Below are 26,165 nucleotides of genomic sequence, written 5' to 3' on the forward strand. Positions count from 1 at the left end.
CGGAGTCTGTGTGTGTGTGTATGTATCTGTGTGTGTGTGTGTATCTGTGTGTGTGTATCTCTGTGTGTGGACCAATCGCATGAGATCTCCGATGATTTCGAAGGCAAAACGGTAGTCGGAGTCTGTGTGTGTGTATGTATCTGTGTGTGTGTGTATCTGTGTGTGTGTGTATCTCTGTGTGTGGACCAATCGCATGAGATCTCCGATGATTTCGAAGGCAAAACGCTAGTCGGAGTCTGTGTGTGTGTATGTATCTGTGTGTGTGTGTATCTCTGTGTGTGTGTATGTATCTGTGTGTGTATCTGTGTATTTGTGAGCAACGGTTAGATGAGGGTAATTACGTCCCTCACAATTAAATGGGACTAAACAGTTTACTAGAATAAAAATGGGACTAATTGGTTCATAAGTTTACATTTTAAAATTTATTGATAAATCTCCATTTTTTAATAAAATATGAGTTGTGTAAGAATTAAATTTGAAGTGACGTGTGAAAGAAATAATGTAATTTTAAAAAAAATGATATGACTCATATATTAACTTTTTGATTAAATCATCCCAAACAAAATCTGAGTTCTCTAATCATCATCCCTGTACGGCCCACTCATTCTCCTCTCTCTCTCTCTCTCTCTCTCTCTCTCTCCACACTTGTATTGCTTCTCTCGGCTCAGGAAATCCCCCATTGACCCTCCAAATCGCTCCTTCATTTCACCATCTTCGACCCCATTTTAGGGTTTCACAGAGAGACAGAGAGAGAAAACCATATTGTGTCTCTGAGGTCGTCTATGTAGAGTCCAAGCATGGGCTGTTTTCAGTCCAAAACCGCCAATGTTCAGTCCCCAGACCTAGAACCCTCTCAACCTGACTCCAAACCTGATCTAGGTACTAAAACCCACTTCTTCACATACTACAATACAATTTCTTTTTCAACTCTATTCTATTGTATTATGGATTTGTGTGTGTGTGTGTGTGTTTTTAATTTTTGATTGAATGCTGTTGGTGAAGCTAATGAAGAGCAATTGGATCAAGATCAAGTAGTTCCTGCATTCAAAGAGTATAGTCTTGCTGAGTTGAGAGCTGCCACAAATGGGTTCAGTAGCGAATTGATTGTGTCTGAGAGTGGTGACAAAGCTCCCAATGTTGTTTACAGAGGCAAACTGAAGAACAATCGCTTTGTTGCCGTTAAACGCTTCTCCAAGCTTTCCTGGCCCGACCCTCAACAGTTTGTGGTAAATTTATAGTGTGTGTGTGTGTTTTTTTTTCCTCTTCCATATTGGGGTTAAAGATTCAAATTAAACTAAGCCTTGTGTTTCAATTAGCTGGGTTGGGTTTGGTTACATGAATCTTTTTTGCTGATTCTACGTAGATATAATTTTTTTTTTTGTTGGGTTTTTAATGGAATTTTTCTTGATGATTATTTAAATAAATTTAGGGACGCTGGAGTGATCTTAATTACCTATGGCTTAAGTCTTTTCAAGGGTTCTCTAAATGGTGGGATCAGTGATGTGTTTTTGGATAATAGAATTGTTGTTTGGGGGGTGGGGGGAGGGTCAGTTCTTGGAAGCATTTATGCTGGGGGGAGGAGTGGTTTCCCTAGGGAATGCAACAGGGCGGATTTTCTTCGGATTTAGAAATTCCCGTACCCGCTCAACCTTGCTGGGCCTTGACCACAGAGCAGATTTTTCCCCTGCATCCGAACCTGTCCCCTGTCACTTGACTAAACCAAACTAGTATGCTCTCATCATAATTGAGAATTTAATTAATGGTTCAAGCAAAAGTGATGTTTTAAGCTATCTTACCAGGGTTGTGTTTCCTTCTGGTGGGTTGTGTCTCCTGTGGGTGAGGTAGAGAGATAAACCAGAGTGAGAGAGAGAGAGAGTTGCAGAGAATATGAAACGTGTACAGATTTTTATTATGTTATATAGACTTCTTATAGAGTTTTTTTTTTTTTGGTTCAAGACATCTTATAAACTTGATAGTCTTTTAGACTTTTGGTACATATTTTTAGTTGTCTTTGAAACTTCTTGTAGACTTGGTAATCTTTCAGACTAGTCTTTTATTAGGGTACATGCTTTTGTAGTTTTTTACACTTCCCACAATACTAGCCTTTTAGACTTCTAGAGCTAGATTGTATATATAGATATATACACATAATTATTATACAAAAGATGTAAAAATATTACATTTACTTATATATACAAGGTCATATCGAATGATGCATCCCCTGTCACTTCGGGTGGAGAAACAAACACTTACTCCCGCCCCATTTTTTTATCGGATAAGGTAAAATCTGTTCCATTCACATAGGGCAGGGTAGGGTGTCCACGGGGCTGGCCAAAATGGCCATCCCTAGTTTCCCCTCTCTTTTCTTTTGTATTGCAATTGACAAACAACCTTTCATTGGGGGATTATCTTCATATAGGAAGATATTTACTTTTCTCATTTATAAGGGAATTAAATGATTGGGAGGAGGATGAGTTAGTGGATCTTCTTAGCTTGTTATATGTTATCCTAACATGGGGACGGACGTGATGCTTTGGGCTGGAAGAGGTCAAGATTGGGGTGCTTTCAGGTGAAATATTTCTGAGGCATTAGTAGGTGGTAGACTGGTATACTTTCCCTAGAAAGGGATGGCTTCCTACGACCATTTCTAAGGTAGTTTTCTTTTGTGGACAAGGATGCATGTAATTTTTATCTTTTTCATTTTACCATTGACGATTTGATTAAATGTGGGAAAGTCATTGTGAATTGGTATTGCATGTGAAAAATGATGGGGAGTCAGTTGATCACCTACTTATTCATTGCATGGTGGCTAGGGACCTTTGGGTGATGATTCTAACCCTTGGCATATTTGGCGTTCGTTGGGTTTGGTGGATTTATTGTTTTGTTGGAAGATTGGAAGAGTGGGTAGGAAAAGGAAGAAGGCTTGACTTTTTGTACCATCATGTTTGATGTGGATCATTTGGGGGGAGCACAACCGATGGACTTTTAAAGAGGTGAAGTGACTGATGTGTATGGTAACTAGAGATTGATGTCTATTTTGTGTAGTTGGATATCAAGGAATGTTACCCATCTCTTGATTAATTTTAGATTTCATAGACTGTTGAGGAAGAAGTTTTTGTATAGTTGCTTTTTCTTAACCAAGCCTCTGCAATTTCAGAATCTCTCTGTCGAATGGCCTGTTCTCCGCGGTTGGAATTTATAATTGTATGTGGGTGGCACCCCCTTGGTGCATTGTGAACAATACTTATTAAAAAACTGTATTCTTAGCTTATTTTATATCAATGGCACTGTAATCACTATTTTCAGTTGTTATTGTTGATCCCTTTCGATTTTTATAATACATGTACAACTAATTAATGGTTTTTAAAGGTATTATTTATCATAATTTTTGATTTATTTGGTACCATTTCTTTTCTGTGAGACTCATGTTGGTTTGGTTAATTATGTAAAAGCTACTTATGTTTTCTCAAGAACATTATTTTCAGCTAGAAGCTGCTGGAGTTGGCAAGGTTCGGCATAAGAGATTGGTGAACTTAATTGGGTGTTGTGCTGAGGGAGATGAACGTCTATTGGTGGCAGAATTCATGCCCCATGATACACTCTCGAAGCATTTGTTTCACTGTATGATTTCTGGACTTTTTCCAATGTTGTTGCATTCTGAAGAAAGTCTCCTGTCTTAGTTGAAGATCTTTTTTATGGATTACATGCATGTATGTTTGTGTGTATGTATGTATGGGGCATGATTAATTTAGTCTCCCAACCTAGTTGAAGATCTTCTTTATTGATTACGTGCATATGTGTGTGTATGCATGTATATATGGGGCATGATTAATTGAACTTAATCTGGGAGGAAACTAACAATTAATTTTCTTTCAACCCTCAAAAACTTTTTCTAAGATTTACGTTGCATTTGTAAACACCAATTTACCTTAACAAAAAAATAAAATGAGTGTTTAAAAAATATGAAACCTAGCTGTGTTGTGGTATCCTTCTACATGAAAAATTAGATGAATCGGAAAGACATGTACCCGCACCCTATGTCTTCCTGAGTCCATGTAACAGAGACTTTTGTTGCAGGTTCAATTATGTTTTCTTACCAGATGCAGATTGTTCTGAAGCTTGTTGGTTGATTTGTTCTTTTTCCGCCTTTGAATAATGTGGGCCTGAGTTTTAATTGTTTACTGTAGGGGATAAACAACCTCTTCCGTGGGAAATGCGTGTAAGAGTTGCATGCTATATTGGACAAGCTCTTGATCATTGCAATGCTGAAAATAGGAAAATCTATCATGATTTAAATGCTTACCGAGTTCTTTTTGATGAGGTACACATTTGAATATGATTACTATTTCTAGAAAAGATTAGTTTTGTCTGGGGCACACTAGTTGCTTTGTCTTTAAACTTTTGGAAATATGAATGCATGAGCCTCTGGGGTTTGGTGAATACTTAAGAGTGTTAAACAATGTGTAATCCACACTTTGGAATTGGAGGTCATCTTATTTCACAATTTGTAATACGGGGGGCTCCAATTCCAAACCCATGGCATGCATTCCATGCTGCCAAACATGGTAGGAGTGATTTTGGTATTTGCTATGTTACAGTTTACATGCATAATTATCTTAGCTCCTAACTGAAAAATCGATATGCTACATATTTATGTTTTCTGCTTTCTTGGAGTCAAATTTTTGCATATAAGATTAAGAAAAATTTAAAAACAACGCCCAATTAGTACACATTAATGTGTGTTTGGGAGGGAACAAATTGAGTACACACCTAACCTTTGCATATACAATAAGATTAAAAAAAATTATGATTAAAATATGAAGAGAGTGAAATACTTACATAGTCCTTTTGTATGTAGACATACAAATATAAATAAATAAATAAATAAAAGATGAAAATAAGTGTGCATTGGCTGATCTGATGCCCTGAAGTTTTGAAATCACTTAAAATAAGTAAGATTTATAAATAAGAAGCATATTAAGTGAGTGATATCCTGAAGTTGTGAAATGACTTAAACCATGAATATGTATTTGCTTAATAAATGAGAGTATGGTTAACAATGGTGGACAGAAAGAAATTTTCTCAAAGAAGCTGGACCGGAGAACATTATAGAAAAGATATTGACCCATACATCGTCACATTTTAAGAAGCAAAGAAATATGGTGGAGAAGTAACTCATGGACGAGTTGGAAAACAATAGATTGACAAGACAACCACCAAGAATAATGTGAGTTATTCTGCCCATAAGATGAAATGAGATTAGGAGTTTAAGTTCTTTATGGTAATTATGTGACAGGGAGTTTGGGTGACATTACTTGTGTCAAAAAATAATGTGATTTTTTTTTTGTCGGGTAATGTTCTTTTCATTGTGAGAAAGTTCAAGTGACATTAATTATATGACAAATGAGTGGGTGATTCAGCATTCTTATGGGCACAGGCATGCCGGGTAATTCAGCTTTTGGTTTTTCATCGGCCATTGATGTTCTTTTCATTGTGAATTTGTGAGGTATTGCTGCCAGTTGTCTAAAACAGTATATAATTTTGCTGAAGACATTGAAACAAAGTTAATTGAGAATAAAAGCACAAAGATACATAGCAGGAATGGGAAAGGATCCCTTTAAAAGAAAATGAGCAGTGACCCAAAGGAAAAGAAAGAAATAGGGAATATTACCTACCCTTGATGATTCCTAATCATGCTTTTGGACTCTTTTATAGCTCAAGTTTCCCCCCTTTCTCCTCTGCTCACATGCAGTGTTGTTTTAGTTAGCTACATGTCATATATATGCATTGCCGCTTCTTTATAATACTTGTAATAGTTTATATGAGAATATGCCTGTGTGTTGATATACTAACATGCTTAGGCAGGCACATACTTTAGTGCTAGCTTATATTTAAGCAATTCTATTTCTAAGACATGCATGAAATTGGAAAATTAAAAATACTTGGTTTTTGCCCCTTCTTGTTTATGTGAAGTGATTGTCTTTTACTTATCTAACAGGAAAAAAGGAATTTACCTAAAAATAATAGGAAAAAAATATCAGGTTTCTCTGTATGAAGAAAACTTTCATGGTGAGGTGTTTTTCATCTGGATTACTTATGTGAACCATTTTCCCCTCAGCTCATTCTTCAAGTTTACTGAAATGATGTATTGCTCCATTCATTATTCAGAACATGATGTATTGCTTATATTTGCTCACATTTTCCATCTAGCATCGAATATATATATGTTTTCTGGCAGTTGCAGTGAACTTATCTGGTTTTTGGTGAACTCAATTTGTTATTATGCCAGGATGGTGACCCCCGATTATCTAGTTTTGGTCTTATGAAAAATAGCCGAGATGGGAAAAGTTATAGCACCAATCTGGCTTATACTCCACCTGAGTTTTTGCGTACTGGTACATCCAGATGTTTTCACTTTCTGTTTGTTTCTGTTTATTAGTTAAAGAATTTAATTGTAGGGGGTTTGCTTCTGAGAACTTTCTTTATCTGGTTTGAGCATGCTGTTTTTCTTTGGTTGTTGTTTGTAACCACTAGAACCTTCCCTTTTTTAATTCTTTTTTTTGGGTGTAATCACTGGACAATGATTGCATACATGAAATGTAAACTGTAGGTTTAGAAGAGGACATTAAATTGACTTAAGATGTCAATTTTCTCCTGTGGCCAAGTTATCCTTTTCATGTTTGGATGGTGGGATCTCATGGTCTATGTTTCACCATTCATTCTGTCATGTATTATGAATCTTATGATAATTACTGGTAACATGTTGGGAGTATTGGAGTTTAGTTTCACCCTGAAAAATGGAAATGTTTTGTTCATTTGTTGATTAAATAAATGTAATTGCTGACTACTAACACATAGATGTGTAAAATGTTAAGTCTATACCCAATCTACATTTTCTAGATCTCAATCCAATGGGGACTAAATAGGGCATATTGTTATCTGATGTGTTACCAATGCATTGATTTAATGGCCCTATCTTTCATGTCTTATACCAATGCATTGGTGACTGATCAGATGGTATCCAAAATTTGGTGCCTAAATTTGTTCACTGTATCAATAATGCGAACACATATTGAAATATGTTGTACTGACATTAAACTGCATTCTTATGGGCTATTTCACATGCTTGGATAGGCTTGAGAATGAGCCAGAGTTGTGCAAAATATGAACAAACCTAGCTTTAACATTTTAGCTAAGCCAGAGGTTAAGCTTTACATATACGTGATTAAGTTTCCACCAAATCAAGCTCTAACATCCTAATATTCGGCTCTACTCAATCTGTTTTCTTCCATATCTATAATCAATTGGCAGTAATTTGAATTAGATGCCATAAAATTATGTGGATTATATTACTCGGTGAAAAGTGTTTGGAATTGTCACAATGTTTTGGGTTTCTTTTCAATGTCCATTGGGTGAGGCTATAGTTTCTCTATTGTACCTGAGTCAAGACTTAAGAATTTATATTCAGTCCATATGATTTGGGTGCTGACTTTTTGCAGGTAGGGTCATTCCAGAGAGTGTTGTCTACAGTTACGGAACTGTTCTTCTGGATCTTTTGAGTGGAAAGCATATCCCACCAAGCCATGTACTATACATTCTATTACATATACCATCTCAGTTGTTCTCTACTCTTTTAAGATTCTTCTTCAATTTTGTTTTCCTTTATAATCATGTTGTAGTATTGGCCTTATAAATGCATATGATGATATAATAATAAGAATGGGCAAGCTTTGCATGTGTAGCAAATAAGATGATGTATAACTTGTATCTTGCCTAGTGGTAGGTTGGGGCCACTGTGGAGCAACACACATCACCAAAGGAAAAAACCTACATGGGTTGGTATACCTTTTAATAAATACTAGTTCTTTCTAGGTATGATGTGGATGATAATTTATAACTAAACAATGAGATTTTTTGTTTTTTTTTCCTTGACAAGTAACTAAAGAATGAGAAATTTCTCCCAATGAAGTTGTTCTTGATATTATTATTAGCACACTTTTGTCTTGGAAGATGGATTCTAGCTGGTTCACTCTAACTTATTTCTGTGATGTATAATTATGAAGGTTTGTACAAATGGCAGCATAGTGGTTAAATCAGAAACACTTTTGAATAAGTAAAATGTAATTATTGTAATTAATTAGAGGGCCACTGGTTTAGTGGTTAACATTCAGCCTAATAACCTTGAGGTTGTGCGTTTGAATCTGAGGGCAACCACATAGTATATAACGGTCAAAGGTTAGGTTTGTACCTAGTCCACCCCTCCCAAAGCTGGGTCATTCTATTTCTGCACACCAATGTTTTGCAGTTCACACATTTTCTAAGTTCACACTTTAAAATTTCCACCCCATTGTATGCTAATTTCCTTCTTCTTAGTCCTTTTGCTTGATAATATAATTGTAATAAAAAAATTATTCATCAGGTGTGTGAACTGAGAGAAAATGGTGTGTGGAAATAGAATTACCCCCCAAACCCCTATTAATGGGGGCTAAAACTGGGTGTATGTGTAATTATAGATTGAATGATTATTAAAATTTGTTTGTGTATCCTAAATATCTATGGTTATGTAATTGTCGAATATAACTTAATAACAATGGAGAAATCATTGAACTTTAAGATTCAGTAAAAACACTTCCACATGGGACTGCTGGATCTCTGTGGCTGACTTGCATATCTGTTTGAGCTGCATACACCTATAAGCTCTAAGGTAAGGAGGTTTAGAAAAGACACTTTTGCAGAATTTTAGGATGCATTTGTCTTCAGGTGAGGATTGAAGTGAAAGTGGAACTGAAAAATATTTTCAAAACTATGTACAAGAGTTGTGCTTGCTCATATTTACTTCACTGAAGTTAGCAATTAACTGCTTTATGGCTTACTGGACAAATATTTCTTTGTACTCTGCAATATTGGATTCTTAGTTTGAGAAACACTACCCCAGGAAAGCTCAGAACAAAGATAAGAATGTTTACATATATTTTATGTTAATGCTATTATATGTTGTGAAAATCTGTACTTCTGTTTGTTTGGAAAACATGCTATTAGTCTCTTTCCCACTTATCTGTTTTTAACCCATTACATAACCAAATCACTGCTCAATGTCGCTTATATTGATTCCATTGAAGGTTGTCACATTTATTATTATTTTTTAATTGTTTCTCCAGGCACTGGATCTTATAAGGGGAAAAAATGTTTTGTTGCTGATGGATTCATCCTTGGAAGGACAATATGCCGATGAAGATGCAACTGCATTGGTTGAACTGGCTTCAAAATGTCTCCAGTATGAGGCTAGAGATCGACCAGATATTAAGTTTCTTCTTACTGCGGTAGAACCCCTTCAAAAGCAGAAAGAGGTGAAACTTTGATAACTAGTTTTGAACAGGACTGTGTGTGAACATAATTACTGAGTTGTTTTTTGCATTTGATGACTTCATTGCTATGTCTATCTGAAGAAAATCTCATTCACATTGATATTTCTAGGTTGTGTCACATGTTTTGATGGGTCTGATGAAAACTCCAGTGGTGCTGCCAACCATGCTTTCTCCTCTTGGAAAGGCTTGTGCAAGGATGGACCTTACTACGGTTCATGATATCTTGCTTAAAACAGGTTATAAAGATGAAGAGGGTGCAGAAAATGAGGTGAGCAAATAATCCTGTTGTGTTTTCACGCAATTTGATGGTTAATGGAGATTGCAGTTTGCAGGTCTATACATGGTTCGTGTGCCCTTTTGTCTGTCATCTTAATGAAATCTTGTTTAAAAAAAAAAAAAAAAAAAAAGAGGAAATTTTAGGTCTTCACTTGATCCACTGAAAAGCTAGATAGGTAGTAGTTATAAATAATAGAAATTTTGACCCTAGATTTACAGGTCTATATATGGTTGGCGTGGCTTTTTGTGCTTCATCTTTATAAAATCTTGTTTAAAAGAATTTTTAATAGGACTCAAAATTCTACCTTCCTAATATATAAGCGATTTCTGGCGGAATGAAATAGGTACCTGGAATGTTTCCGGTGAAGGCGAAGACTGGGCCGCGGTGTAGGATTCTCTTCCTTGTGGGTCAATCTTTTGAGATACAGGAGGTATCAAGGGACCAACGAGGCAATTGACGGCTGGGAATTGTGGAACGTGGCTTAGGATTACGGCGAGAAGTGCTTTTGGTCGGATTTGAAGTGGGGTGGATTGTTAAGAAGTTGCGGGAGGCATCACGTAACATAGGGACCCAATCTTTTCTGGGTCGGTTGGATGGAAAATGACGAAGTGTGGCAGTCTGGACTTGAGGTGTGGAGGATGGAGGGGCCTCGTTTTAGATTGTGGTTACGACTGAGGGCAAGTGATATCAAACTTTTCTTCCTGCTTCGGAGTTCATGGATAGATGAGAGGGAGTTATTGAGGGCTTTGCCAAGGGGAAGGGCTGGGTCTTGAAGTCTAGTGACATAAAAGGGACATCAGTGGTGCAAAGGGGTGAGCCACTGACTGCAGGAGGCGTGCCTCCTATGGGCAACGGTGATAAATTGATTCAGGTTGTAGTGGAGGAGGGGTGGTTTGGGTCAGGTGGGGGGTAAGGGTGTGGGGTTTTTGGCCATGATGGAGTGGGTAAGCTCGTGGTGGAAGATGTCGAGGACGGTGGAAATCCGACCAGTTGGGGTCAAGCCTTTCTCTTCATGTTCCCTTCACGACTAAAAGCTGGGGAGGTCTTGAGGTGCTGGTAGGTAATTGACAGGTGTGATTTGGGTTTGCAATGGTGGTCACCATCAACTTTTTGCGATAAAGGGATGACATTTGGGCCAGAGACGACGGTGTGGGTGAGGGTGGTGTGATTACCCATACATCTTTGCGGGGTAAAGACGTATAGGGCCATCGGTGAGAAGTGTAGGGGTTTGGTGGATGTTGATGAGCTTTCGGCGGATCTAGGTGTGGTCTGAATGCAACTCCAAAGTGGTGGCAGCATAGCACCTAAGATTTTGCTCCGACGGGAGTCATGGCAATATGTGCTACCTCTGTGGCCGGAGGTTGGGCCAACGATCGAGGTTGTTCAGCCGGCAGTGGAAATGCGAGGTGGGGGGCAGCCGAAAAAGGAAGGTAGTATCTGGTTGCGTGATGATAGGGGGATGTTTTGGATTGAGGATCTTGAGGGATTTGATCAAAGATTTGGGGGAAATATTTTAGGTCTTGGGCCTTGGGGCAGACAACTGAGAAAAGGGGGGTGGGCTTTGGAGGTAAATAGTTGGGCTCAAATCATAAGGGGTGGATGGACCGTAGGGGCAGAATGGGAGCCTAACATCCAGTGGGCTTCTTTAGTAGAGTTGAGAAGATTTGGCAATAGGAGTCGTGGACTGGGCCCTAACAGTTCAAGCCCATATCAAAAAGAGAGGACCGACGCTAGGAGAGGCCCAGTGCTAACAATGGGGGCACAAATTAACCTGACTATTGATCGGGTGCTCGGATCTCTGCGTGACAAAATTGGGTCAAGTCGCCAAATTAACAATGGTGATGCTTTGTTGTCAAGTGGGGTAGTGGCGTGGGCTTTGTTGGAGGAGCCTAGTGTGCCGACGATGAGTCTAAGTCCTCGGCAGCTGGTGGTGGGAGATTTGATGTTGTGAAGTCTGGAAAAGGTACAGTGGAGGATGCAGGGCTTACCCTGACAAATTAGTTGATAGAAGATGAGACTTGTGGGGAAGTGCTGGGTCAGTCAGGGGAGTATGTGGCGTCTAAAGCAATGACGGAGGAGAGATGGGAAAATTTGGGTGAGAAGCATGCCTGGGGATAAGGCACTGGGCCCGAATGGTTTTTCTATTGCTTTTTTTTCAACATTGTTAGGGGGTGGTGAAAGGGGAGGTGATGGCTATGTATGAGCAGTTTCATCGAACTGGGCAATTTGAGTGGAGTCTGAATGCAACTTTTATACCTTTGATTCCTAAGAAGGGGGGCCGGAGGGCATTCAAGATTTTCGGCCTATTAGTCTTTTGGGCAGTGTTTACAAACTATTGGCCAAGGTTTTGGCTAATAGACTTTAGGGCGTGTTAGAGAGGGTGGTGTCAGAATCATAGAATGCTTTTGTGGGCGGTTGACAGATTTTGGATGTTGTTCTGGTGGCTAACGAGTGTGTGGATTCACGGCTCCGGTAAGGAAAACGGGGGATAATTTGTAAGCTGGATGTTGAGAAGGCTTACGATAATGTGAACTAGAAGTTTTTGTTGTACATGATGGAGATGACAGGTTTTGGGAAGCGGTGGAGGAGGTGGATACAATTTTGTGTTTCTACTGTTCGAATGTCTGTTCTGGTTAATGACACACAGGCAGGTTTCTTCCCCATTTAGAGAGGTTTACGGCAGGGTGACCCTTTGTTCCCATTATTGTTCATTTTGGTTATGGAGGCATTAAGTCGTCTGTTCTCTAGGGCGGTCCAAAAGGGGTTTGTTATCAGGTTTCGAAGTGGGTATGAGACCTGGTTCTTTGGTGGTTTCTCATCTTTTCTATGCTGATGATGTGCTGATTTTTTGCAATGCGGATTCTTATCAGATTGGCAATTTGCGGTGTGTATTGTTATGTTTTGAGGCAGTGTCAGGTTTGCGGGTTAATTTGGCAAAATCAGAATTGATACCGGTAGGTGAGGTGGACCAATTGTCGGTGTTGGCAGTTGTCTTGGGCTATAAGGTGGTAATGTTGTCAGTTTCTTATTTGGGTCTTCCTTTGGGGGCTTCCTTTAAGGAGACACGGGGTGTGGGATGGGGTGATGGACAGAGTTCAGCTGCAGTTGGCGGGGTGGAAGCGACGGTACTTGTCAAAAGGAGGGCGGATCACTTTGATCAAGAGTGTTCTATCTAATTTTCCGACGTACTTTATGTTGGTGCATGTGATTCCTATCGAGGTAGCAAAGAGGTTGGAGAAGTTGCAACGAGATTTTTTGTGGCGTGGGGGCGGGGAGGGTTTTCATTACCATTTGGTGAACTGGGAGAAGGTTTGTACTCTGAAGGAGATGGAGGGTTTGGGGGTGCAGAAATTGGTGGTGTTTAATTAAGCTCTATTGGGGAAGTGGTTGTTGCGTTTTGCAGGGGAAAGGGAGCGGCTATGGAGGAGGGTGGTGGTAGCTAAGTACGGGGAGGAGAGGGGGGGTTGGTGTTCGAAGAGGGTGGCTCAGCCTTATGGTCGAGGATTGTGGGAGGGGATTTGGTTGGAGAGGGAGGTTTGTTGGGAATGACTTCGCTTTAAAGTGGGAGCAAGAGATCGAGTTTGTTTTTGGCGGGATCGGTGGTGTGGAGAGCTGTCTTTGGCGGTCATGTTCCCTTTGATATTTGCGATTGCCGCTAATGGGGTGGTTGCTTCGGTTAGGGTGAGTCACGGGCAATTAGTTGTTTGGAACGTTTGTCTTCGACGTGATATTCAGAATTGAGAGCTAGACAAATTGGTGGATCTTTTGAGTTTTTTGTATGGGTTGTAGTATTGGGTTGGGGGGGGGGGGGGGGAGGGAATGGGGTGGATTCTTTGGTATGAGATGTTCTAAGTTCTAAAGGTGTTTTTTTAGTGTCATCATTTTATAAGGTGCTTGCAGGGGGTAGTGGTGGTGCATTTCCTTGGAAATGTATTTGGGCGACAAGATCTCCTTCCAAGGTAACTTTTTTTGTTTGGATAACTGCTTTGGGTCGTATTCTCACTAATGATAATTTGATTTGGCGGCGGCATGTATTGGTCAATTGGTGTTGTTTGTGCTGTAGAGATGTGGAAACAGTTGATCATTTGCTTGTGCAATGCCCCGTTGTGTCTCGGCTTTGGTGTACGAATCAGGCTTGGTGTTGGAGGTGTTGCTCAGTTGGGATGGGGCGAGGGTGGGTAAGAGGCGGCGGAAGGCTTGGTTACTTGCTTCTCATTGCTTATTGTGGTTAGTTTGGTTGGAGCATAACAGACGTATTTTTCAGAACAAGTGTCATTCATTTCTTTGGTTAGAAAGTACGCTTATTATGGTTTTGCATAGTTAGGTTGCAGGTTCGGTGGATCCTGATGTGTTCACTTTTGTACATTTTGTGGAGGATTTGCTTAGCTAGTGAGATTCTGCGGACTGTTTTGGCTGCTATTTCTTTTGTATTCTTTGCATCACTTTAATGCTTTTCTAATAGTCTTATTATTTATCAAAAAAAAAAAAAAATTTGTTTAAAAGAAAAAAAAAAAAAAAGTGAGAATTTTGGGCCATCACTTCATTCATTGAAAAACTAGATAGGTAATAATATAAATTTTGACCTTAGCTTTACTTGATCCACTGAAAAGCTAGATAGGTAATAAAAAATAGAAAATTTGACCCTAGATTTATAGGTCTATATATGGTTGGCATGCCCTTTTCTGCTTCATCTTAGTAAAATCTTGTTTAGAAGAAAGAAAAAAAAGGGAGAATTTTGGGATGTCACTTGATCCACCGAAAAACTAGATCGGTAATAGTAGAAATTTTGACCTTAGCTTTACACTTTTAAATTAAATATAGAGAAAATTTTTGGTCATCACTTGATCCACTGAAAAACTAGATAGGTAATGATAGAAATTTTGACTTACAGGCTTTACACTTTAAAATTAAAATATTGATGTCACGTTGTCCTTTATTATACGTAAGAAGTTATTATACTCTGCATGACTTCTTTTTGTTTTTGGCTTGAGTATGGCTCTGTGTTATAATTTATTATTCAATCTTGTAGTTATGTTCATGCTTTTGGCTTTAGTTAGTCTTACATATAATAAGATATTATCTCATGGGAATGTGATCTTCATGTAGCTATCATTCCAAGAATGGACTCAGCAAGTTCAAGATATGCTAAACACAAAGAAATTTGGGGATATTGCATTTAGGGACAAAGATTTCAAGAGCGCCGTTGATTATTATTCAAAGGTATGGAGTGTACTTATTCTACTGGTGGACTCATTTACCAAATTTCAATGAGTATGAATTTCTATTTGTTTTATTATTGAATCTTCATTAAAGCATCAATAGAATATTCTCAGATTCAATTCATTTATTTTTTAATGTCAAATCCTTATTTGCACTGATGCAAGGGTTTATATATTTGGGAAAATTACCCAAAAATGGGAAAATAAAAAATAATTACATTAGAGATGGAAACTTGCAAAATAATTGCTAATGGGTGGGAATATTTTGTAAAATGACAAATTTACCCTTCCCCTTCCTCTCTTTCCCCTCTTCCCTCTGAAACAAAACATCCTTGCTGGCCAACTCCTCCCGGTGCCAGTAGACCCTTCCCTGCCACCGCCAGTCCCTTCCCACTTGCCCCAACCTCCCAACCCCTTCCCCACACTCCCCAACCTCGCACACCCACTGCTTTGTAATCCCTTCCCTCCCACCCCGACTCCTCCCCACGCCTCCCTCCGCCTCACCTCTCCACCTCTTCCACCCTGTCCCTCCCCCGTAGCCCTCTTCCCGGCCCCCTAGATTGAGGAGTGTGGTGCTGGGGGTGATATGTACATTGGACATAGAAAAAGCTTATGATCATGTAATTTGTCTATATCAGAATCATGCACGACAAAATACAACTACTGCAATAATACCTTTCATGCTTCTACATCCCTATTCGTAACCAAGTTGCTTTATGAGGCATATCAGTTATGACCTTTTGAAAAAGAGAGAGAAGTTTCATCCCATATTTTCTCATGCAACTGATTTTTTGCATTTCATGACTGTTCATTGCCAGCTTTACATGTTTTCTTTTGTTACCTTTTTGTTACGCTTGCTTGGTTTTTAGTTTTTACCACTTCCAGCACCCTTGATGAATGACCACACATCTGGTAATCTCTCTTTCCGTCATTTATCTAGTTTGGCGTCTTGCTTTGTTTCATGAATATCTGCTCCATTTCCCAACATCCACAAAGATGTACCCAAATATTGATTCAAACCATTAATTGAAAAATGCAGTTGGTGTCAATGATGTCTGTCCCTTCTGGCACTGTCTTTTTGAGGCGAGCCCTCTCCTACTTGATGATTGGCCAACCGGAACTTGCACTAAGGGATGCCATGCAGGCTCAGGTGTGCTTGCCCGAGTGGCCTACTGCCTTCTACTTCCAGGCTCTTTCCCTCTCCAAACTCGGAATGGAAACTGATGCCCAAGACATGCTGAATGATGGCGCTGCCATTGAGACAAAGAAACAAAACAGCTGGCGCAATTAACTTACAACCTCTGAGCTCTGCTTCATGCAGCAAAAATGAGATCAAACACATTGCTAAGGACTGGAAGAGATTCATGTGGTGGCAAATTTAGCAATGGTGACAGGTTACACTTCAGTTTCCACCCCCCTGTTGTAGACAAAGTAGTTCCATACACAGAAATGTATAAAGCTCTTAAAATAGCTAAAATAAGTAGATTAGTTAATGACATCAATGCCATTTTGCTTTAGATATTGGTCTTCAGTCCTTGTGATTTTGGCATGGAACTTGGTTAGAGAACTTAATCCATTATGGGTTTTAGCATATAGATGGGAAAGCCTCCATGGACTGCCACATGAAAAAAGTAATAATATCTATAAATTAGCTATTGATGTGGGAACTACATGTGATAAGATCACTGTAATTTTCAAGCTGTAGTTAGTCCTCTGGCTCTGCTTGGCTCAAAATCCATGTTGATTATGGAATTGTATGTGTTTCTATGTTTGGTCACATTTTTATTTTGGCAAATTGGAGGTTGTAGCCTGAAAAGGCGGTGTCTTGGTTTTGGAAAGATTTGAACAGGTGGAACCCTTAATCTCCTACTGAGTTGATTATAGGTACTCTTTTCTCTATCATTTGTGGTATTCGCCATGTCTTTGTCATCTGACCAAGGACATCACTTTGGCTTTGAAGCAGCTGCATGATATTGGCATTTTGTAAACATGATTCGGTTAGGGTCTGGCTTTGGTCCAGTCAGTCATCAGACTGAACCGTGCTGTTGGGCTCGTGGGGGTTTACCACGGGTCCCGTTTTGAAAATCTGAACCGTTCAATGTATAGAACTCGTCGAGTACTATATGCTTGTGAAAAATCACGTTGATCGGATATCGATAGCTATGTGATCAAATCAGTTTTGTATAAAAAAAAATGGACAGTGAATAAATTAACGGTTGATAAAAAACTGTTTTGATCATATGGCTATCGATATCCGATCAGCGTGATTTTTCACAGGCATATAGTACTCGATGAGTTCTATACATTGAACGGTTCAGATTTTCAAAACGGGACCCGTGGTGGGCCCCCATGGGCCAAACAACACGGTTCAGTCCGATGGTGGACTAGACCAAAGCCAGGCCCATTCGGTTATTCTCATTTGGAGAAAGTCTTTGCGATGAAGTGAGCCGAGGAGTCAAGTGAAGTGCCAGCACTGCTAATTGAGTGTGTGCTGTCAGTAAGAAGGGAGATGGAGATGAATGTTTTGGTCACATTTTCAACTGTAATTTTTTAAAAAAATTTACGCGAGTCATTAATATCTTGAAGAAAAATGATTTACAAATAAAATTTTCATGCAAAAAAGCTTAAATCATAATGATGTCATAGTCTGGAAATTACAAGCAATAATGAAGAATATTGAAATTAAAAGTCATAATGAAGGGTGTTTTAGTTGAAAATTAAAGGAGCATAAGGGGTTTTTTCATTCGGTATGGGAAATTTTGTATAGAATTATGCTTGTGTATCATTACTAAATTTTGAATCTTAGTGTTTCCAGGTACAGTGGTTAAAACTTGACTCACTAAGTTTAAGGTTGAGTTCTAATACTAGGACAATTCTTGCAAATTATGTCAAAGATTATATTTATGTTCAATCTACAACCTCCCAAATCCTTATCAGAGTTTTATTTAATTTTAAAAAATTTTCAAATCAACATTTTGAACCCAGCCTGGAATTAAATTTGTTCCATGGAGTAATATTGCCCAAGATTTGATTTTGGATAAGTAGCAGAAATGTTGAAATTTAGGCATTGGATTATTAGTGAGGTGCAAAAATTTCAGAGATTCTATTCCTGCCCATTTTCTCTTTCTTATTAGGCATTAAAACTCCTTTTCAAATGATTTTTAGTTTTATTCTTTAATCTTGTTGTACAAATGGAAATAGATATAAAAATGAAATTGAATAAAATAAAATGACTCGAATATGTTAGGCTTATTAACGCTATGTCTGTTGTGTTTGGATAGTGAATTTATAGCAAAAAGAGAGGAAAACAAAATTGGCCACAAAGCAAAACAAAAATAAAAAATAAAAAATAAAAAAAAGACCCGGGGGGGGGGGGGGAGGAATCTTTTTGATGATTATTTATTTATTTTCTTTTTTCCACCTATTTTTCTTTGTTCTTTTTATATCCTATGCAAATTTAAATACAATGTTAAGAATACATAATTGATCACAAAATGATTGAAGAAAAAATGTAATAAAAATTTAGAATTAAATTTAATTATGAAGAGATTTAGATTTAAAATAATTTTGAGTTTATTATATATTCTGTGACTCATTTTGTATTTTAATCTCAACAATATTAGGTAGTCTGAATTTTTTTGGCTGGAGTGACTTAAATATCTCAAAACGACCTCATTTTAGGTATAAAACGATATCATTTTAATACATTCGAACCATTTAAACCACACAAAGACAAACCACCAAATATTTTTATTTTAATTTTGTATTTATGTACTACTCGAAACAACAAAGCAAAGGCCCTCGTGGTTGTTATTTGTCACCGGATGCAAAAATTGACATCTGAACAAACATGTTGACCCTAGGAAAACAGACAAATCCCAAATTAGATCAAACAAAAGAAAATGGAATGCTTTTTATGTGCTTATAACTTTTGATGCAACTTTTCGTATGCAATTCTTGACCAATTTGTTGGAACCGACACTGGATTCACTCAATTTTGACTACTTTTACAACTACAAAAATATTTTCATTTTATTTTTTTAAAATTTAAAAGTTTCAAAATTTCAAATTTCTCTCTTTTTATGACAAAGAAACTCGATGACGTTTCGCAGAGTAAGGCCTCGTTTGAAAACCCTTTATTTTAATTAAAAAGTCAAAAAGTTATTAAATTAATTAAAAAGTCAACAATTCATACTAAAAAATTAAAGATTTTCTTTTCTCTCTACTTTTTGCACATCTTTTCGTAAAAAGTCAAAAAGTCATCCCAAATATATTAATTTTTTTTAGCTCATATTTTAGTCAAATAGACAAAAAGTTACTAAATTAGCCTATTCCCAAACGAGGCCTAAATCTCAAATATTTACAATCACTTGCAAATTAAATCTAATTGTATCAAATTTTTTTTTTTTTCCAATTTCTTTGCCTAACTTGTTAGAAGGTGATATAAAAGTAATATGAGATTTTAAAATGATTAAAAGAATGAGGTCATAATAAACCTATATAACCTTCTATTTTTTAAGACAAACAGTCAAGCAAAATTGGATTTTTAATTAAGAAGCATTAGAGATGTGAAAAGTTTCTACATGGGATGCAATTTGAGATCATTTCAAAAAACACTTCCAATATTTAATTTTAAAATTTATAATAGTGTTTTTAGTCCAAATTCTTTTTACAGATTATGAGGTAAAAAATACATATTTAATTTTGGAATTTGTTACAAAATATTTAATTGTAAAATTTGAGTATATATTGTCTTTCTTATTTAGATTATCAATTTTTAGTTTTTCAAAAACTGCATGAGATATAGCTTTAAGTGTTTTAAAGGCTTACGGCTTCAAACCTATCAAATCTTCAAAGATTGTCAAGTCTCTAACCCTAATGATTAACTTAAGAAACTCTTCTTAATTAGGGTCAAGGAATGTCTATCCACCAACATTGTCACGATCCCATTCCGCCCCTAGTAAAATGGTATCGTGATAACCAGTAATTCGAGATTATCAAAGGCCAACTGACAAAGATTCACACACAATCAGAGTATATATATGGGGCTTACATGTGCAGAAGCAATAAATTTAAATCTAATTAGTCTATAAGAGCTGTGCATAAATTAAATGAAATGGTATACATCTTAACATGGTCTATAACTTGAATACAGATAAAAATAAAGTACATATTACATCTTGATCAAAAGGCTTCTCAAGCCGACATATACGAAAGAGGTGAAATACAAAGCCAAGAAGCATAATCTTCAAGATGCTAGCAAAAGTATGAATCCAAACATCATGCAAAACACATCTAGGCGTCACCGCCTTCTTTCTCGTCACCTACATATATATGAGAAGAGGGTGAGCTTGGATACTCAGTGAATGATATTAGAAATAAAGATTTGCATGACTGATAATCAAGATCTTTATCAAACAATACATAGCATATCTTGTACCAAAATCAAAGGATGAACCAAGTCCATCTGTCAAATCTTTCAAAGCTTCAAGGGATGCTTACTAGCATCAATATAGTACAAGGGATGACATTCCAGACAAACAAATCCATGCGGAAAACTGTCAGTGGCAAAACAAAGGTGCAGTCGCATTATAGTCCCCTAGCACTAAGGACTTTCAAAACAAGGGTGCAGTTGCATTATAGTCCCCTGTCACTAAGGACTTTCAAAACAAGGGTGCAGTTGCATTATAGTTCCCTGACACTAAGGACTTTCAAAACAAGGGTGCAGTTGCACTATAGTCTCCTGACACTAAGGACTTTCCCAGAATGTCATCAAAACAAATATAATACTAGATACAAAACTAGGGACAATCATTCATGCTTGATCAAATACTTTTTCAAAACAAAACAAAACTTTATCAAAACTTTATAACATAACTTTATTAGAAATACCACTCACATAGCTCTTTGGGTGAGGGGATTACAAGCAAGGATTCAAGGCCTACAAGCACATAATAAATTCCGTTGAATGCATTTCAAGAAGACAATAAGAGATGCTCAAAGATGGATATGAAATGCACCCTTAGAACAAGCTTTACATGATAGGAAAGGATCTCGGCATTTCTTTCAAAATTAGGTCAAGTCAAAACAAAACATGCTGGAAGTTAAAATACTGTTTTTCATCTCGGGAAAAACATGCTGGGTACCAACCAGGTCTTGGCCGAGGTCCCACACCCCTTGGCCGAGGTATGGTCCCAACGACCACATTTGAGGAAATGAAGTCGGGAAAACCTGGGTTTCCTTTTGAAGAACATGAAGGACAAGAACATGAAGAACATGAATGCTAAAATCATAACTCCTTTATTCAAAATCTGAGATTTCATGAGATGAGTTCGAAAATATGGACCTGGGCACCCATACTTGAAGATCTTATGAAAACAAACACAAAAACATGGATCTTGATACAAACTTTCGGATCAAAACATGGTTTTCTTTCAAGAACACAAGAACATCATTTTCTCTTCCTAAAACCGAATTTCAAAGCAATGCATGGCTCATGAATCATGCTAGATCATACAATGTAGTCTGATGAATATAAAGAACAACAAGAGCAAAACAAGAATCTAACCTCAAAACACGAATCCAACGGTTCAAACTCCGAGGATCAAGCTTGGAAGTCTATTCTCACTCTAAAAACTTCTTCCTCTTCTTCCTAGAGCTTCTCTCTCTACCATGCAAAATATGACACACAATGATATGTTTTCTTCCACTGCCAGCTGACTTAACCCTCTGCTGGGGCATGTGGCACTACCGGATTGGGTTTCCTTAAAAAGGTGACTGAATGACAAAACAAGAGCATGACAAAGCGTGTTCAACAAGTAAGGTGACACGGGCACTCCGGCAAGTAAGGACCTTGGATTAGAACAAGGCTTCGGCAAGCAAGGTCTCAATGATCTCGGCTAGGAAGGTTAACAGTTGGCCTAGCTGTGCCACACCTCGGCCTAGATGTGCCACACCTTGGTCTAGGTCATACCAATCCAGAAGCAAGATCACCAGGTGCAGGGATCAAAGATTTAGGATGCCTAGATGATAACATCTCGGCCGAGGTGGCCGAGGTAATGCACACCTCGGCCTAGATGACGACATCTCGGCCAATAAACCAGGGTGAAGGTGGAGGTCAGCCAAAGTGGTTCCAAGATGATCCTAGGTGTAAAAGGTCCAAAGGCGTGACCTAGGCTTAAGATGACCTCGGCTACTCACACCAAGCAAGGGACAAAATGTACAAACAATATTCAAGCCAAAACACATAGGTACAAAACGAGACGAAAACCTTACTTTAGGCAAAACAAGTCAAAACCACAAGTGCAAGCTTAACAAAACAAAACATGTAGATGCACATGAACATGACTAAGACGAGGATGAAGGTCACTACAGTCTACCCCCCTTAAAGAAGTTTGGTCCCCAAACTTAAGTTACCTTGACCTGAAAACAACTCTGGATGTTGGATTTTCATTTCTTCTTCCATTTCCCATGTAGCATCCTTGCCATATACTTACCGAAAAATAATTTTAATACTTACCCCAAAAAAAAAAGCATCCTTGCCATAATGCTCTTTCCATTCAACTTTCACCATTGGTATTGACTTGTTCCTCAACTGCTTCACTTGCCTATCGAGAATCCGTATCGGCTTCTTCTCGTAACCCAAATCTTCATTAATCATAATCCCGAAATGATCAATCACATGCAATGGATCCCGAACATACTTCCTCAACATCGAAATGTGAAACACATTGTGGACTTGACTTAATTCTGGCGGCAAAGCAAGTCTGTAAGCAACTGGGTTAACTCTTTCAAGGATTTCAAACGGTCCAATATAACGAGGTGCTAATTTACCTTTCTTCCCAAGTCTTGAAACTCCCTTCATCGACGAAATCTTTAAGAATACATGATCCCCAACTTCAAATTCTAACTCTCTTCTCCTCTGGTCGGCGTAACTCTTCTGTCGACTCTAAGCGGTCCTAATTCTTTGTCGGATAAGTTTAATCTTCTCAGTTGTCACTTGAATCAGTTCGGGACCGATTAAAGCTTTGTCTCCTACTTCGGTCCAACATATCAGCGATCTGCACTTCTTTCCATACAGAGCTTCATATGGCGCCATGCCAATGCTAGCTTGATAACTGTTGTTGTAAGCAAATTCTACCAATGGTAAATGCACTTCCCAACTTCCCTTGAAGTCCAATACACATAGTTTGAGCATGTCTCCAAGCGTCTGAATTGTTCTCTCTGTTTGCCCATCGGTCTGGGGATGAGCAGTTGTGCTAAATCTCAACTCGGTTCCCAAAGCTCCTTGTAGACTCTGCCAAAATCTAGAAACAAACTTCGGATCTCGGTCTGACACAATGGACATCGGTACTCCATGAAGTCTAATGATCTCATTCATACACAACAAAGCGAGTTGATCGGCATTAAAGGTAGTCTTAACAGGCAAGAAGTGTGCTGACTTAGTTAATCTATCAACTACAACCCAAATTGAATCCATACCCCTCTGTGTCCTCGGCAAACCAACCACAAAATCCATGGAGATGTGTTCTCATTTCTACTCGGGAATTGACGAAGGTTGAAGAAGTCCTGTTGGCCTCTGATGCTCTGCTTTCACTTGTTGACAATAGAGGCACTGGGATACGAACCCGGCTATTTCTCTTTTCATATTTGGCCATCAAAAAGTTTGCTTCACATCTTGGTACATTTTTGTATTTCCTGGATGAACGGAAAATTTGGAACCATGAGTTTCCTGTAAAATTCTTCTTTTTAACTCGGGGACATCGACCACGCACAATCTTCCTTCAAACTTAAGTACTTGATTCTCAATGGCGTACCTTGACCTCGGCTTGGTGACAAATTCATCAATCACCATTTTTAAGAATCCATCCTCTATCTGCCTGGTTTTCACTTCCTCAATAATAGTTGGCTCCACTAAAATCATTACTAAACATACCAAACTCCCAACTAATTTCCTGCTTAAAGCGTCGGCCACCGAGTTTGCTTTACCTGGATGGTACTGAATCTGCATATCGTAGTCTTTTAATAACTCAAGCCACCTTCTCTGCCTCATATTTAATTCCTTTTGGGTGAACAAGTACTTCAAACTCTTGTGATCTGTGAAAACTTGCCAAGAAGCTCCATACAAGTAATGACGCCAAATCTTCAAAGCAAATACTACGGCTGCTAATTCTAGATCATGGGTGAGATAGTTCTTCTCATGGGGTTTTAATTGACGAGATGCATATGTTATGACTTTACCCCCTTGCATTAACACACAACCCAAACCTTTATGTGATGCATCACTATAACTCTGAAATTCCTCATTACGTGACGGTAGTACAAGAACTGGTGCAGTCACTAACCTCGTCTTGAGTTCCTGGAAGGCTGCTGCTCTACTCTCGGTCCATTCGTATGTCACTCCTTTTTGAGTCAATTGTGTCAATGGTACTGCAATCTTCGAGAAGTCCTTCACAAACTTCCTATAATAACCTGTCAAACCCAAAAAACTACGAACCTCGAATACATTAGTCGACCTCGGCCAATTTACAACGGTTTCAACCTTGCTAGGATCAACTGAAATACCTTCTTCAATAATCACATGCCCCAAAAATGAAATACTGGAAAGCCAAAACTCACACTTGCTAAGCTTGGCATATAACTTCCTGTCCCTCAAAGTCTGTAAGGCAAGTCTCAGATGTTTCTCATGCTCAACCTCACTCTTGGAATAGATCAATATATCGTCGATGAAGACAACCACAAACTCGTCTAGGTAAGGCTTAAAGACTCTGTTCATCAAGTCCATGAATGCTGCAGGAGCATTAGTCACTCTAAAAGGCATTACCGAAAATTCGTAATGGCCATACCTCGTCTGAAAAACAGTCTTCTCAACATTTTCGGCTTTAACCTTGAGCTGATGGTAGCCTGACCTGAGATCAATTTTAGAAAAGATTCGTGCTCCTTGTAGTTGATCAAGAAAATCATCAATCATTGGCAACGGGTACTTGTTCTTAATAGTTACTTTGTTCAGTTCTCTGTAATCAATGCAAAGACGAAGTGATGAAGCCCTTATCTAGAAGCTCTTGTAATTGCGGCTTCAACTCTTTAAGCTCGATTGGGGCCATTCTATAGGGTGTTTTGGAGACAGGCTGGGTTCCCGGCATAACGTCAACAGTAAAGTCTACTTCTCTCTCGACTAAGTGGCCAGGCAAATCATTTGGAAAGACGTCGGGGAATTCATTAATAATTGGGATATCGGCCGTTTCGACGTTCCCATTCGGATTACTTAGTACATTACACAGATAACCTCGACACCCTTTTTGGATTAACTTATAAGCTTTCATGGATGAGATCAAGTAAGGTGGGGGTACTACTCCCTTACCCCGAAATGTAACCTCGGCTTGGTTTGGGGGTTTCAGTACGACACTTTTGGAAACACAATTAATGGATGCATGGTTTTCTACCAACAGTCCATTCCCAATATAACATCAAAATGAGTTATGTCCAACGACATCAAATCAACTAATAATTCAACATTCTCAATCATAACAACACATGCTCTATAAATGGATGTAACAGTCATAGTTCTTCTAGACGGAATAGCCACAGATAACACATAATCAAGAGGTTCTAATTCCCTATTCAACTTCTCAGCAAACTTAGTAGATACAAATGAATGTGTTGAACCTGAATCAATCAATATATATGCATCTTGAGAGCAAATGGGAAGTATACCTGACACTACTGTCTCGGCACTATGAGTGTCTCCTGACACCAATACAAAAACTCTGCCATGTCTCATCTTTCCTTTCCCGACGTTGCCTTTCTGTGCCGAACCCGAGGTGTTCCCATTCTTCTTACCATCGTCAGCCTTTGCCTTTGGACAGTCTTTCACACGATGACCCGTCTCACCACATTCAAAGCAAGCCCTTGACGCCCAACGACAGACCCTGAAATGTGGCTTCCCACAACTCGCACACGTCAACTTAGCATCACCTTCCTGATTTGAGTTGTTGGAACTGCCCGTGTTCGCCTTCCTCTTGGCCTTAAACGGTACTCGGTGATTCTCATAGTTCTGTCTCTTCCTCTGGCTCTCCCCTGAACTTTGATATTAGTTCAAGTTAGCTTCTACCAGGATGGCCTTGTCTAACACTCCGGTGTAAGTTGGCATGTTGAGCATGTTAACTCGATCCTGTATCGGTCCACGCAGTCCGCTTTCAAACTTCCTGGCTTTCCTATATTCATCATCGACCATATGAGGCGCATATCTCGCCAACTCGGTAAAAGCACGGTCGTATTCTGCCACTGTCTTGTTGCCTTGTGTCA

General features: G+C 38.6%; 1 protein-coding gene across 3 annotated transcripts; it reads left to right on the forward strand.

Annotated features, from left to right (window-relative positions):
- The first annotated feature begins 378 nt into the window (after positions 1 to 378).
- LOC114279343 (serine/threonine-protein kinase BSK2) lies at positions 379 to 16,528 on the forward strand. 3 transcript variants are annotated; one of them, XM_028221576.2, is made up of 11 exons: positions 379 to 879; positions 1,003 to 1,226; positions 3,486 to 3,621; positions 4,188 to 4,321; positions 6,290 to 6,395; positions 7,500 to 7,585; positions 9,159 to 9,347; positions 9,475 to 9,633; positions 14,749 to 14,862; positions 15,731 to 15,773; positions 15,901 to 16,528. In XM_028221576.2, the coding sequence occupies exons 1-11, from the start codon at positions 798 to 800 to the stop codon at positions 16,083 to 16,085; spliced, it is 1,458 nt and encodes a 485-aa protein (XP_028077377.2). In that variant the 5' UTR covers positions 379 to 797; the 3' UTR covers positions 16,086 to 16,528. The 3 variants fall into 3 exon arrangements, with proteins under 3 accessions (XP_028077377.2, XP_028077376.2, XP_082772458.1); XM_028221575.2 differs by lacking the exon at positions 15,731 to 15,773; XM_082916332.1 differs by lacking the exons at positions 14,749 to 14,862; positions 15,731 to 15,773; positions 15,901 to 16,528 and adding an exon at positions 9,986 to 11,145.
- The last annotated feature ends 9,637 nt before the right edge of the window (positions 16,529 to 26,165 follow it).

The sequence above is a fragment of the Camellia sinensis genome, chromosome 2, assembly GCF_055761805.1.
Source record: "Camellia sinensis isolate YWXY chromosome 2, ASM5576180v1, whole genome shotgun sequence".
Lineage (NCBI taxonomy): Eukaryota > Viridiplantae > Streptophyta > Magnoliopsida > Ericales > Theaceae > Camellia > Camellia sinensis.

Excerpts from the sequence above, each read along its gene's own strand:
- LOC114279343 (XM_028221575.2), top strand. The coding sequence starts at position 798 with ATGGGCTGTTTTCAGTCCAAAACCGCCAATGTTCAGTCCCCAGACCTA. Across the intron at positions 1,227-3,485 it reads CCGACCCTCAACAGTTTGTG|CTAGAAGCTGCTGGAGTTGG; the intron begins GTAAATTTATAG and ends CATTATTTTCAG. Across the intron at positions 14,863-15,900 it reads CCGTTGATTATTATTCAAAG|TTGGTGTCAATGATGTCTGT; the intron begins GTATGGAGTGTA and ends TGAAAAATGCAG.